General features: G+C 41.0%; 2 protein-coding genes across 2 annotated transcripts in view; one reads left to right on the forward strand and one right to left on the reverse strand.

The window, feature by feature from the left end:
• The window catches only part of PSMC1 (proteasome (prosome, macropain) 26S subunit, ATPase, 1), a 52,995-nt gene extending 49,820 nt beyond the window's left edge, over positions 1–3,175 (forward strand). The window contains exons 10-12 of the mRNA XM_009319523.1: positions 1–67; positions 1,887–2,041; positions 2,869–3,175. Of these exons, the coding sequence (XP_009317798.1) occupies positions 1–67; positions 1,887–2,041; positions 2,869–3,003 (357 nt within the window). The 3' untranslated portion in view covers positions 3,004–3,175. The remainder of the gene's footprint in view (positions 68–1,886; positions 2,042–2,868) is intronic.
• Positions 3,176–6,033: 2,858 nt separating this feature from the next.
• Positions 6,034–14,843, reverse strand: part of NRDE2 (NRDE-2, necessary for RNA interference, domain containing) — a 35,758-nt gene continuing 26,948 nt past the window's right edge. The window contains exons 12-14 of the mRNA XM_009319441.1: positions 13,186–13,324; positions 7,644–7,715; positions 6,034–6,970 (exon numbers count right to left, since the gene is read on the reverse strand). Of these exons, the coding sequence (XP_009317716.1) occupies positions 6,845–6,970; positions 7,644–7,715; positions 13,186–13,324 (337 nt within the window). The 3' untranslated portion in view covers positions 6,034–6,844. The remainder of the gene's footprint in view (positions 6,971–7,643; positions 7,716–13,185; positions 13,325–14,843) is intronic.

The raw sequence follows: 14,843 nt of genomic DNA on the forward strand, positions 1-14,843 counted from the left end.
GGGGATGTTAAAGTTATCATGGCTACAAACAGAATAGAAACACTGGACCCGGCTTTAATTAGGCCAGGTAAGAGACTTCGCGCTGTGTATGCTTAAGGCACTTTTCTTGTGAAAGGACTTGTTACAACTTGTCAGACATGGACTGGTAAAAAGAATGCAAGTTACTGGTTTGTCTTTATTCACCATCTCGTCTTTGTTGGTGTATCTGTTAAAATCGGAACCCATTCACAAGCTTCCAAAAGGGAGAAAAACCTCTGGAAGAGAAGAAACGTGTTAATTCCTCTTACATCTATATATAAACAATTTGAATATTCTTCCTTTGTATTAGGATGGCACGGGTATTTTAAGTAATTGTTAAGGCAAGCTGTAGTGCGGCAGCAGCATTTCGTTAATGTCTTCAGCAGCTGGGGAGGGGAGGGCAGGGCAGTACCACTTGTGCTTTGTAGATGAGAACTTAATCCAGGCTCTCGTTGTTAAGGCTCTTGATGCAAGGAAACCAGTCTGCGTCCTTACATGCTACTGTCATTTGGGGGATGAGTGAGGGGGAAGTAGTATCTTGTTTTGACATAGTATTACACGTTGAGCCAAGAGCTTGAACAGGCACAAGCCGTATTCTTAAATGGCCACTAAAAATGTACCGAAACATAATACGTCTGTGGGGTCTGTTAAATCAGAAGGTAGAAAGCAACACAGAGATCAAAGGAATAAGCTAAGCCTCCCGTTAGTGTCTTCAAGTAAATCCTAAGTATGGAAGAGGTGGTAAAGATACTCCTTCTAAAGTAATAGAGGTAAGGTAGAGAGCAAAGATAACTTAAGATGAAATTGTCAAAGAACTACTCTGAACAGTCACTAACTAGACTGCATGGACCCAAGGATTTCAGAAAAAGAAACAACTCCACAGTGTGAAGTTGCTGAGGTGTGTTTGAGGTTGGGTTTTTTCCCCCAAAGTCTGAGTTTGTCACCATCTTAGCCTTACCCCCTCCAAATCAAAAACAGTGCCGTTAGAGTACAGAGGAGATAATACTACACCAGTATCAAAGGACAAGCCAAGATGATCTAAAATTGTTGGAAGACTTCCTACACCTATCGGGTGTTTAAATTGTAACCATTGCTTGGGCAGCCAGGGCGCTCCTAGCAGCTCGGAAGACTGATTTACCATTGTGTATGATAGTCTGGAATATCCTACGTGGTGCCATCAACCCTTCTAGAAAAGATACTGTAAAACTAAAGAAAAACAGGAGTGATCTGGAGATGGAAAACATCCTTGAAAAGATTGCTCATCAAAGTTGGGACAATGAGTACCAGAACATCCAAAGTCCCTACTGACATAAAGGAAACATCTGGTGGGGACTTGCAACAGAACTATTTATGCAAAACCTTCCTTCTTCCGTTAGGGTTTCTTTTTTGCTTTGTTTTGGTTTTGAGGAGGTTGGTTATGTAGGGAGGAAGAGTTCTTCAAGTTGCCACAGTGATTTATTTTGTGTGTGTGTATGCAGCAGAAAATTAAACTTCAGAGCTAAATGTAGTCTCAGAGTAGAATAAAATGTATTACAAGAACATAAGTATTTGATTAATACTTTCCTGTGCTATGAGACATTGGTGGGGTTTTTTTATATTTATATGTGAGCCAAGGAAGGTTTTTTGCGTTTCCCGGGTGAGGCATCTCTTACCTGCAATGACACAGACTTTCTCAGCAGCATGGTACCGTTCAGCTCCAGTCGCTTCCTGCTCACTGCAAATAGTCTGGTCTCACTTTCTACCCTAAGACGTGATTGACTCTGGTGTGAAGAAACAGTGACTGTCAGTCTAACCTTGAAATGTTTGTCCTGCTCTGTTTCCAATAGCTGCATGCAAAAAACCTAAGACCGAACTTTTCTTTTGCGCAGGACGTATCGATAGGAAGATAGAGTTCCCTCTACCTGATGAAAAGACCAAGAAACGAATCTTTCAGATTCACACCAGCAGGATGACGCTGGCAGACGATGTGACTTTGGATGAGCTGATCATGGCAAAAGATGATCTCAGTGGTGCAGATATTAAGGTCAGTGTACATCACCGCTGTTACGCTTCAAAACACAAATCAAATCTCATTTTTACTGCATCCAAAAACATCGTCTGTTGAAACTGTTCTCTGATTACCTGTGGTTACATCACTGAGGGACAGTGGGATGGCTTTCAAATACCTTTTGTGAGCGCCACGTACTCGGCTTTACAGATGGGAAATTCATCAACATTGTAATTATGAGGTAGCTCGTGTTGGGTAAGAGTACATACCTGCGTTATCTGAATATCATGTTTTAAAAGTAGCAAAGTGGAAATTAGAAGGGGAATGTGGAATCTTGCACAAATGTGCAAGATGCCTTAAATATTACTTAAGATAGCGCAGGATAAGAAGCATTTTTAGAGACTATGTTGCAAGCAGATAAAAATGCAACTGTAGATTAGGAAGCTGCAGACATACACAGTCTGCTTTCCGACAGTAGAGCGAGCCCTTGCTAGAGTTACCACACTAATGAGCTTAACCAAACATGACATTACCCTGTCACCTCATTGCAGGAGGATAACGCAGTCCGCTGTTAACAGAGCTGGGTGCATCTGTTCCTCACAGGAGGGAAATGCTGTTTAGGAGGCTGCCTTTCTGTCATGGAAGCATCACTCTGACCACAGGACACGCTCATCTAGCTTCATCCAGATTGTTTTACGTGCTTCAGTGCTACTGAACAGTATCAAACTTAACAGAATTTATGTTCTTAACACTCTTCGCTTCTGCTACAGTCAGTTGGAGCAGGATGAAGGTGCTGTCTTCTGAGGTGTAGCTTGAAGGGGTTGCACAGAGACCGTAACTTACTCCCCCTTTCTCTGTTGCAGGCAATTTGTACAGAAGCTGGATTGATGGCTTTGAGGGAACGGCGAATGAAAGTAACAAATGAAGACTTCAAAAAGTCTAAAGAGAACGTTCTCTATAAGAAGCAGGAGGGAACCCCCGAGGGACTGTATCTTTAAGTCATCTGTCTCTTTGGGGACTATCGGGAACTCTTTCTGAGTTGATGACAGGCTTGTGTAAAACCACATAGCCTAGCTAACTTTCATGCTTGAAGAGGTTAAATCCTGGTGGGTTGTGGTTTTTCAGTCAGTGTAACACTTCATTTCCCAATAAAACATTTATTTCAACTGTTCTGGTGGCAAAGACCTGCTATTTACATGGAACTGTCTGTTCCTTAGTCGGACTTGCTTTCAAGAAGTGCCGGTGACAGAGGAGTGCTTGTCTCGGTGATCCGAACCATGCTGCTGATGCACCACAGCGTGCAGTGAGGAGCGCGTAAGCAGGTTCCCCACCTCTCTGTCAGTCCTTGTTAGGCATGGCAGTCTTTTACAATACTGTATAATTGCTGCTGTTCTTGAAGTAATTACTTTTCTAGGCCTCTTTTTAGGGGCTAAGTAACTAGGAAAAAAGTCTCTTTTGAGTAACCTCGGTGTCCTAAGTCATACATAAAGTAATGAAAACCATGCAGCCTTAAGTAACATTCCGATACACTTTAGAAGTACCCATCTCTATCTAGCACTTGCACTTACAAGGAAGCAAGCTCACTGGTATTCTCAGTTTACAGATCTAAACATGTTTGGTTACAAGTTACTTGTAACACTGAAAAGTTTATACATTTGTTTTTCCCAAAAGGGTCACAGTTCATCATACAAACAGGCATAGAGATTGTCTTTAAAAGGAACCCACACCGTGGGAGGCTCCACAGCCCTGCGCTGCCACGGCAAGAGGTACGTGCTGTTAAGGCAGGGGCACTGACCAGCCCAGGTGCTGGAGGTGCACGGTTTGTGATGTTGCAGACATGCAGAGAGAAATTCAAACTGCAAGTCGCATGCTTGGTGTTCTGCAGTGTAATCTTAAAATGAATTCTTCCCCTCTGAACAAAGCTACGGCCTGCAGCTCCGTCCCCATAGGAGTCAGACTTTTCCTAAGTTGTAGTGATGCATATACTGCTTATTAAGTACTCTGTGCTGCGTACTTTTGTGAAGCGCTTGTGAAGTTCTAAGTAATTAACTTCCAAATGTTGTAATGTGATTTTTAAGGTTACATAAAGTTCCATATACAGACAAGCAATGCGCAGTCTTTGTTCTGGAAACTTTCTGTGGGAGCAAATGCTGGCCAGTAACAGACGTCTGAGTTACACGCAGAGCCATCCCTTTGATAACTGCCAGTGCTCTAACAATGGTAGCAGCCCGGCCAAGCGATTTTGTTTTTCTATGTAAAAATTGTGTGGCTCATTGTTAAAAACAAACCCTACAGATGAACAGAGTCTTTTATTTAATGTGGATGACAGGAGCCCTGGAATAGAGTTGTTTTTCATCTGGAGATAGAAAAACAACAAGCAAAGTTATTACCCATTCTTATAAACCTTATGAGAGCTGTCTCCGTGGAAAGGTCACAGAAAGACTGTGATTTTTTAGCACTTTCTAATCACAGCCGTTGATCTCATCATTGCTTGAGGGGCTGAAGAGCTTTGACATGTGTGGCGAGCAAGGCTTTTTTTTATTTGGGACGTGGCTGTTAATGCTGGCTAGAAGCAACAACCACAAAGAGGTCAGTTCAACTGACTGAAGGAAGGCTGCGATGTACTAAGCTAAACCGAGAACTGTGTTCTGGTACGCTGTCTGCCACAACAGTAACTTAAAAGAAACATATTTGAAAATTAAATTCTTACCTTTTGCAGCAAAATTTAACTTCTGCCACTTTCTCTAACATTTCTGAACTTGAGTCACAAAGATCAAGACAAAAGTAATAAAGATCAGCAGAAAGTGAACAGCAAGTATATTCCCCATAAGGACAGAAAAAGCTACCGGGGTCTGAATTAGCAGGCAGGACTGACTGACTCCAGGAGCTCCAGTAAGTGAGCAGCCTCTGACCTCCCCACGTGAAGGAAGGAGCGTGAGTGCTGCAAAGGGAGCAGCTGTGCAAAGGGAAGGGCCCGGGGAGGGGATGCATGGAAGGGAAAAGTGACTAAAACGGGAGTCACCACTGCCACCGCTGGAGGTTTTCAAGATGCGACTGGAGAGGGTGCTAGATAATCGCACCTAGGCTCCCTGTCCCTCAAAAGGCTGGACCGGATGATCTTCTGAGGTCCCTCCCAACCTGGGCTGCTCTGTGATTCTATGACTCTGAAAAGAAACACACGCAGCAGCACAATCGAGCTTTTCCCCCCTCTCCGTGTCCCTTCCAGGTCTTTAGAGGAAATGGCGTTCTGCTTTGCTGGGAGAGCAAAACCAAACACACAACACACACAATTTGTGATGTTACTGTTCAGTGCACAGAGTAACTCTTACCTCCAATTCAGGAGCTCTGTCATTTCTGAAAGAAGCATGGATTTTAAAAACAAAGCATGTATTTTTTACAAAGACTAATCAATTACTTTTATAGCAAAACCAGCATCACTTGCAACCGCAGCAATATTATAAGGCTCTTAAGAAGTGCTGTAATGCCATTTAAAATTCTGCACATTCCCTGTAATATTTAAAATAATTTTAGAAAGGAATAAGTGAAGTGCAGCCTAAACTAAAATGTGTTATATCGTGTATCGTGGTGCTACAGGCAAAATTGAGCCACAGGTTGTATGGCTTTGTCCAGCCATAGTTTTCCGTGTAATCAGATCTCACCAGCCGGATGATCCCAATTGTTTTAGTGCTGTTAGTGACAGCTAGTTTTCTCCTGAAAACTGCTGAAGCAGTTTTGGGTATTCAGTCGCTGCAGGTACCCTCTTTTCAGATGAAGATCCAGTTTCTGAGTACTTGTGTCTCAAGAGAAGGGATGCTAAACAGGCTTTTACATATTTCAGCATATTCTGTCTTATAAAATAAGTATGTAACGTAACTATATCTTTAAATTGTTACCATGTTTCATACTACTTCGCTAGGAGCTTGCCTAAAGACTCTCGGAATAGAAGCTACTAATTAAACAACCATGTTTTGACTACGCTGCCTTCTTTGGTGAAGATTAAATACAGACCAGACCTCTACTTCTCTTGTGATGATTGCCTGTATTTGGGTCAAAAGCAAGTAAATCAATTACAAAAACTTGTTTAAAAGTGAGCTGCTTAGAGATGCATTATGGATACATTTTCATTTTTAATACACTCACAGTTCTATTAAATTAAGAAATAAAAAAATAATTCAAGTTCCTTTTGAATTTTCAAATATTCAGGTATATTTTTCATAAATATTCGTATTAAAATGGTCATCTGTCAAAACATACAAATACAAGTCCAAAATAGGTGCCTGCTCAAGCAAAGATTTAGCTTTTACTAACAGTATATGTACAGATGTAACGGCTGTCTGACTCGGTAGTTATATATACACACGCACGCATACCAAGCTGAAGGAAATTACTGAAGTCCGCCAACTGGAGGACAGTGGAGCATCCATTTGGCAGATGTTTATTTCCTGTGCTGCTCACCAAACCATAGTTGGCATGTACTGCATCTCCACTGAACTCCAGGGAATGTAATTTCAAACAATAGAATAAGAAATGTGGGCAACATTCAACAGGAGGCTATTTATAAGAGGGTAGCCTTCTGTGGGAGCCAGGAATACTTCAGAGAAGAGGATGCATTTTTGTGGGCAAAATGCAGTACTTGATTCCAGAATACTTGCAGCTAGTAGAACTCCATTTTGATAGCAATTTATAGAAAAGCTTAAAACAAACAAACAAAAAAAACCCTTAAAGAAAAAAGTACATGGTACCCAAGTCCCAACAGAGTTCCTGTTTGAAAAGAGACGGGTCTAACTGTTAGTTTTAGAATTAGCTTCTGTACTTTCTCTGCTCATCTACAGTCTTCTTTTAAACCTCTAATAGTAGATCCAGCTCTTCCATAGGCACCCGCACTCTCAATTCTTTTTCAGTCATTAGATCAAGCGTCTCTTGCAGATGATCAGGGAAGTACTCTACTGCATCCATATAGAGTACCTCGAAAGACAACAAGAACATTTTCTGTGCCATCTTTCTATCATGACACGAAACATAGTATAAAGAAGTACGTAGATACGCAAACAGCTCTGTAGCAAGAACGTAAGAAATATCATATACTTCTTTAAAATAATACAAACAGAATCAGTGCTTCTACAGTGACAGCAATGCAGATGTTTAGTCAAGTTTTTCCAACTCTTACTAAATAATTTTATTCAAAAAGATAAAACGTAGGTCAAGAGGTGCTGGAGCATTTGCAGCATACACAGACATTACCTGAGGAGTTGCAGGTGCTCCTGAATAATTTCTTATACTATTAACTAAACACATTTTTATTTACCTATATTTCTGCTACTACCATGCTCATGATAAAACAGGGTCTGCAAGACACGATCACTTCTAGATCACAGAGAGGAATTTATTATCTCCTTGCCTCATGCAATGCAACACCTTTCTGTTCTGAAACGCAAACAGCACCGACCACTAGGTATGTTTCTATTTCAGATGCATCTCTTATTTGCAGAAAATCTTCTCCTTCAGAAGTCTCTCCTTTCATTTGCATATAACTCATTACAACAACTACTAAAGTCTAACTTTCTTTTTTTTTTCCAAATGCAGAACTTCAAAAATGAGAGTATGATGACAGGTTTGTATTTTTTCTATGCTTGCTTACCTTTGCCCAAGGACAGTTTTGAAGGGCTTTATAAAACAATCCTTTACTTTTTTCTTTTTTTCCTACTGAAGCCTGTGTGAGGAAAAAAATGTTCATACTTCAATGCAGTAAGAGCAGAAATAATAAAACAATTATCTCTGAGACAACGAAATTACTGCTGAGAAGTTCAGTGTTCTTCTGCTGAGGAATCCTTATTAGTATATATTGTGGTAGTTACGCAATTTGACAGGTTACACTGGTGACACTGGTTACACTCTTCAATGTAATCGAAGAGATGTCTTTAAGGAGTTTCAGGGGTTTACTTGTAAGAGAAGTAATAGAACAAAGACTAGCAGAAAGAGCCTCTGCCGAATATTGCAGCTAAAGTCAGTGCCTTTGCCTGTATTTGACAATAACACTGCAATGGGCAAGAGCGCAAATCATTAACCAAAACTTACACCCGACATGCTACACATATACTACACAAGAGCATCTTTGGTACAGTGAAGGCGATAATACATTATTTTTGTGCACTGAAGAGATCATGCTCATACACTTTCTTACTCAGCAGAAGCTTCTTAAGGCTGAATCCCCTTACACACAAAAATGGATATGTCAAATTAGCGTCTATCTGGAACGAGTTAAAACTTCTTCCTCAAAGTCCCCGTTCAACTATGTGATACAAGTACAGAGCACACAGCTATCATGAAGTTTAAAAAGAGAAGGGTAACAGAGGTCAGAGTGCTGAACAGACTCCTTAGCTTCAGTCACCCCAGTTACAGGTAGAAATAATTACAATTTCTTGAGAAGACATCTTTTGAATTGGGCTACTTTAAAAACATTTAACAAACGGGATTTTATGGCAAATCCAAAAAAAGCAGTAATTCCAAAATACTGAAAACGCATTAAATGTTTTGAGGTCTTTGGAAGAGAAGAGATCTTCAATCAGGAGTTTACATTTTCTCTTGTTCTGACTACATCAGTACTGCTGCTAAAAATCAGCAGCTTCCCTTGTCAATTCTTAAAGTCTAGAAATTCTTTTTCATATTATTGATAAAATTGGTTGTAGAAACTTGTGCTGTTCTGGTGTCATGATCTCCCTTTACTGAACAGCAATGCATTTCACTTACTGGAAACCCTGCTGCCAGAGCTGTGCACTAAGATGCATACACTTCTTCTGCAGCTCTGCGAAGAGCTTTCAGTAGCATTCTGCCTCTTAAGTTTTTCACAGAATCACACAGGTTGGAAGGGACCTCTGGAGATCACCTGCTCCAACCCCTCTGTTCAAAGCAGGGTCAGCAAAAGCAGGCTGCTAAGAACCATGTCCAGCTGCGTTTTGAGTATCTCCACAGCTGGAGACTCCATAACCTCTGGACAACCTGTTCCAGTGTTTCATCACCCTCACAGTAAAAAAAAAGCTTCTTCTTATGTTTAAATGGAATTTTCTATATTTCAATTTATGGCCATTGCCTCTTGTCCTGTCACTAGGCAGCACCGAGAAGAGTCTGACTCTGTCTTCACACCCTCACATGAGGTATTTATATACATTGACAGTATCTTCCAGGAGCCTTCACTTCTCCAGGCTGAACAATCGCAAGTCTCCCAGCCTCTCCCCGTACAACACATGCTCCGACCCCTTATTCACCTTCATGGCTCTTGGCTATTCAAATGGACCTGGACAGCCAACAGCAGAATACGGTGCATCAGCCACTCCTCTTGAGTTTGTATCATCTGCAAACTTGCTGACGGTAGTCTCTCATCATTCAGATCATTAATGAAGATGTTAAAGGGCACTGGTCCCAGTATCAATCCCTGGGGTACAGCACCAGTGGCTGGCCTGCAGCAGGAGTTCACACTGCTGATTACAACCCTCTGAGCCTGGCAGTTCAGCCAGATTTCAGTCCTTCTCACTGTCCACTTACCTAATCTATGCTTCATCAGCTTGTCTACGAGGATGTTATGGGAGGCAGTGGAAGAGGCTTGCTAAAGTTGAGATAAACAACAGCCACTGCTGTCCCTTCATCCACTGAGCTAGTCATCTCATTGTAGAAGGCTACCAGATTGGTCAAGCATGATTTCATAAAAAAATAAATAGGAATTTAAGAGAAATAGTATATAAAAGCTTTGTGTTTTTAAACAGTGAGAAGCTTTTGCCCAAAATACCGAAGACTGAATATCTAGACACACCCAAAGAGAAAACAGAGATATCAACAGAACTTAGGGTAATACTGGACAATCACAACTACTTCTTCTATGACTATATCTGAAAATTTTAAGGTTTCTAATTGATTTTGCTTCTTTGAACAGTGTTATTCAAAGCTATTACTGAATATTCCTTCTTGTTCTTGTGAAAAAGTTATCTTCCATGAATGAATCATTAGTGATAAAATACACACTAGGTGATTTTACTTTAGTATTTGTGCATACTGCAGTCTCACTAGTAGTTTTTAAAGAATAACAGTAATTCAATCGTACATTCTGATATACAAAGTTGTATAAAATATTTACAAGCATGTATTTGTGTAGAAATGGTCACAGTAATAGTCCCACACAAGAGATCTTCTCAAACACAAAACAAGAGCCTCTCCTTCCCCTGCCTCCTCTGTATAACTGCTGTTCCCCTCTGACAACTTATTACACCAGAAGAGAGGAGTAATACTGTGGAATGAAATTCCCCTTACATGAGTTCCAAGCATTTCTTTTGTGTTTTTGTCTTCCATATTGTACTTTGGAGAAGCAAGAAAAGAACCAAGATGACAAAACTGCCTATGTGAAGTTGATTTTATTTATGTAATTCCATGGTGAACTACGAAAGAAACTAACATTATTGCTTTTTGGTGTTACTCTGCAATGCCAGTTAGCGTAACCTTTATATGCAGCTTTTAAGATTCAAAAAGATTGTGAAAATTCAAGGCAAGTTATAAAAACTATAGCTATGTTTTCCCTACCATGCATTTAATTTGCATGTGGACTGCACCTTGCTTGCTCCAATGTCAATCAATCAAAAAATCTTGGTCTGGAAAAGTTTTTATAGTATGGAGAAAATAGAGAGAAGAAAATATTTGAGGGGCCCACATAAAATAGTCTTTTTACCGTATTCTTTATTCCACCATAAATCAAAACCATACAGATGTTCATGCATTATTTTTTTCTAATTCAGATCTGGAAGTTGTTCCAGGGATGAAGTTAGGAAAGCTAAAGCGATTGGAATTGAACCTGGCAAGGAATGTCGAAAACAACAAAAGGCTTCTGTAAGTACACAGGTAACAAAACAAAGGGTAGGGAAAATGTGGGCCCACTACTGAATGAGACAGGGGACCTGGTTACACAGAACATGGAAGAGGCTGATGTATGGAAGGCCCTCTTTGCCTCAGTCTTTAGTAGCAAGACTGACCTTCAGGAATCCCAGGTCCCAGACACCAGGGGGAAAACGTGGAGCAAGGAAGATGTACCGTTAGTGGAAGAGGATCAGATCAGGGAATACTTAAGCAAACTGGACATGCGAAGTCCATGGGCCCTGATGGGATGCACCCACAAGTGCTGAGGCAGCTGGCAGATGTCTTTGTGAGGTCACTCTTGGCAATCTTTGATCGATCACAGCAATCGGGAGAAATGCCCAAAGACTGAAGAAAGTCAAATGTCACTCCTATCTTCAAGAAGGGCAAGAAGGACCACCCAGGGAACTACAGGCCAGTCAGCCTCACCTTGATCCCTGGGAAGGTGATGGAGCAGCTAATCCTGGAAACCATTTCCAGTCACATGAATGAAAAGAAAATCATCAGAAGTAGTCAGCATGAATTCACTAAAAGTCATGCTTGACCAACTTGATAAACTGCTATGATTAAATGACTGGCCTGGTGGATGAGGGGAGAGCAATGGACATTGTCTACCTGGACTTCAGTAAGGCCTTTGACACTGTCCTCCGTAAGATCCTCCTAGACAAGCAGTTGATGTAAGAACTGGATGAGCAGACAGCGAGGTGGATTGAAAACTGGCCCAACATCTGGGCCTAGAGGGTGGTGATCAATGGAACAAAGTCTAGTTGCAGGCCAGTAACTAGCAGTGTACCCCTGGGGTCAATATTGGGTCCAATCCCATTTAACATCTTCATTAATTATCTGGCTGATGGGGCAGAGTATACCCTCAGCAAGCTTGCAGATGACACAAAACTGAGAGGAGTGGCTGATACACCCGACGGTCATGCTGCCATCCAGAGGGACCACAACAGGCTGGAGAAATGAGCTGACAGGAACCTCATCAAGTTCAACAAGGAGAAGTGCAAAGTCCTGCACTTGGGGAGGAACAACCCCATGCACCAGCATATGCTGGGGGCCACCCAGCTAGAAAGCAGCTTGGCAGAAAAGGACCTGAGGGTCCTGGTGGACACCAAGTTGAACAGGAGCCAGCAGTGTGCCCTTGCAGCAAAGAAGGGCTAATGGTATCCTGGGCTGCATGAGGCAAATCATTGCCAGCAGGTTGAGGGAGGTGACCCTTCCCTTCTACTCAGCACTGGTGAGGCCATACCTGGCGTCTTGTGCCCAGTTGTTGGCTTCCCAGTAAAAGACAGACATACACATACTGGAGAGAGTGCAATGAAGGGCCACTAACATGACTAACGGACTAGGGCATCTCTCCTACGAGGAGAGGCTGAGAGAGCAGGGACTGTTTAGCCTAGAGAAGAGAAGGCTCAGGGGGCATCTTATCAATGTATATAAATACCTGAAGCGAGGATGTAAAGAGGAGGGAGCCAGGCTCTTTTCAGTGGTGCCCAATGACAGGACCAGAGGCAACAGACACAAACCGAAACACAGGAGGCTCTGTCTCCACATCAGGAAACACTTTTTTACTGTGAGGGTTACTGAGCACTAGCATGGGTTGCCCAGAGAGTTAAGGAGTCTCCATCCTTGGAGATATTCAAAAGATATCTACACATTGTCATGGACAACTGGCTCTAGGTAGCCCTGCTTGAACAGCGGAGTCGGACAAGATGATCTCCAGAGGTCCCTTCCAACCTCAACCATTCTGTGATTTTGTGAAGTTATACAAACTCAGGATCTAGATTTGACTGAAATATCAAAGTCCTTATAATTTCCTTACAGAACCCTAAAGTAGGTCTAAAACATAAATAGAAGTCATCTTTGCTGATTTTATTTACATAACAATAATAAAATCCTAAGTCTCTACAACTTGCTTCCTCTTTTCTTAAATTTTGCTCCCCTGCCCACTTACCTTTATATTGTGAGTAAGACTGGGTGGAATTCATCTATTGACATCTTATGACATACTTTTTATCTATGTAAGATGGCAGCCACAATAACTTGCCTGCATCTATATTAAAACTACACTGTCAGAAGCTATTACTCCTTCTAATCTATGTGAACTACATTTTCCTTAATACTCCCAGCAATAAGGAGCATTACAATTCAAATATATCACCTTGCAAATCATATAGGTATGGCAGCATTTAGTATTCCTTTTTTATACAGTATTGTAGCTGTGTTCATGAGAAATTCCAAATATGGTAAAAAACAAAACAAAACAAAACTGATGCTCCTCTTCTTACCAGAAAGTTCAAATACATTCTCCACAGCAGTGGACAATGGGTACCATTTTCACTCTGAACTGCATGTTCAAATAGAGCTACAATCCGATTTGTTAACCCAGTTTCAGGAATAGTAGAATGTACTTCACCAACATCTGCCCTGAAACACAGAGGAAAAAAGAAACCACAATCCCTTAAACCCAAGCTAAAGGACCACATCCAGGTAAGAGAGGGTGAAGATCAATGTACTGTCTCTGTTCACATAGCACTGTATATAGCCAGGTTTTTGCATTTCATGCTACAAACTCTTAATGTTATAAACCAGATTTTTAGCACTTGCTTAATCTAATCAACACATTTCTAAATAGGAAAATCAGTTAAAAAAGATAAATGAGGTATTTTTGTGAAAATTCTTTTAGCATGTTGAAAAATTAACCCCATCCAACTGGAGGAGACAATTTCTCTTTGAGTATAATAATCCACTATCGTATGACCTCTTAGTCTTCATTCAAGGCCGTTTATCATTCCAAGCTTGGCTTAGCAGCTCAAACCAAATTCAAGTCTAGGTCAGCAAGCCGCCTTCCGGTGGCCAGGCAACCCTTTTCAAATTTACCCCTGTCACATTTGTAAGGCCTTACGTTGGTCTTGGATCAAGGCCTAGATTACAGCTCTGGATCCCAACCATGATTACAGTAATAATTTTCCTTTTCACCCAGAGATTCAAATCCCCTAAGTTCAGGAATAACACAAAAGCAGGTACGTATTTTTCACTGAAGCATTGATTTCTATCTACAGCTGATACAGACTGGCTTATTTTTGATGCTTGAGCTTGAAGAAACAGCCTGGAGCACTCATGGCGACATCAATTCTGTCTGTGCATTCTCTTAGCCTGCCAGCTTGTTCCACTCACCCTTAACACTTGCTCCTAACTTGTCTCTTTTTTCAAGGGTCTTTGAGGTCATGTTTTCTCTCATCTTAACCTTTGCCATGAGGGAAAATGATGTAATCTACTCTGCATGGAGTCAGACATTTGAAGCATCGTACCTCACACTGACTTACATATGCTGTTTTACCCTTCATGTTCATTTCTTTAAATGAATTCCATGCACTTAAACAAGCAGAAATACAAAACAGAATAGGAAATAGTCACACATAGTACAGACATTTTCTTAGTTTGTCACAACATCATAAAGCATTAGTTTTACGCATGATTGACAGGCCATTTATCTCTCTGTTGCAGTAGTTCAGCTCTGCTCTTGCAACATCCAACTTGTCCCTATACAAATATAACGTACAGGAAAGGCTATGCTAGCAGAGAACAATCTGGAAAGGAACTAAATGTCACAGAGAAAATCATCATTCTGGAATTTAACATCGGTTTCCAGTAACAATAATGAACACCTATCATAGTGTTTGTCTGTAATTAACAGTAAATCAAATTAGAATCCTCCTTTACATTTGGTGGCTGTAGAATTCTTATTACAATTTCGGATGACATACACTGACAGCTCAGGAATGTCACTATCATGTACGCATGCCTGTTGCCAGACTGTGGCAATCAAAGCAGTGAGTGCACTGTCATTTTAAAGTATACTGATAATTCTGTAATTTCATCAAGTATGAATATTGTAAGCTTACAGCTATGGAAAACTTCCAGATAACATTTTCCTAGAAATCTC

This window comes from Pygoscelis adeliae, unplaced genomic scaffold (assembly GCF_000699105.1).
Source record: "Pygoscelis adeliae isolate BGI_AS28 unplaced genomic scaffold, ASM69910v1 Scaffold71, whole genome shotgun sequence".
Classification (NCBI taxonomy): Eukaryota; Metazoa; Chordata; class Aves; order Sphenisciformes; family Spheniscidae; genus Pygoscelis; species Pygoscelis adeliae.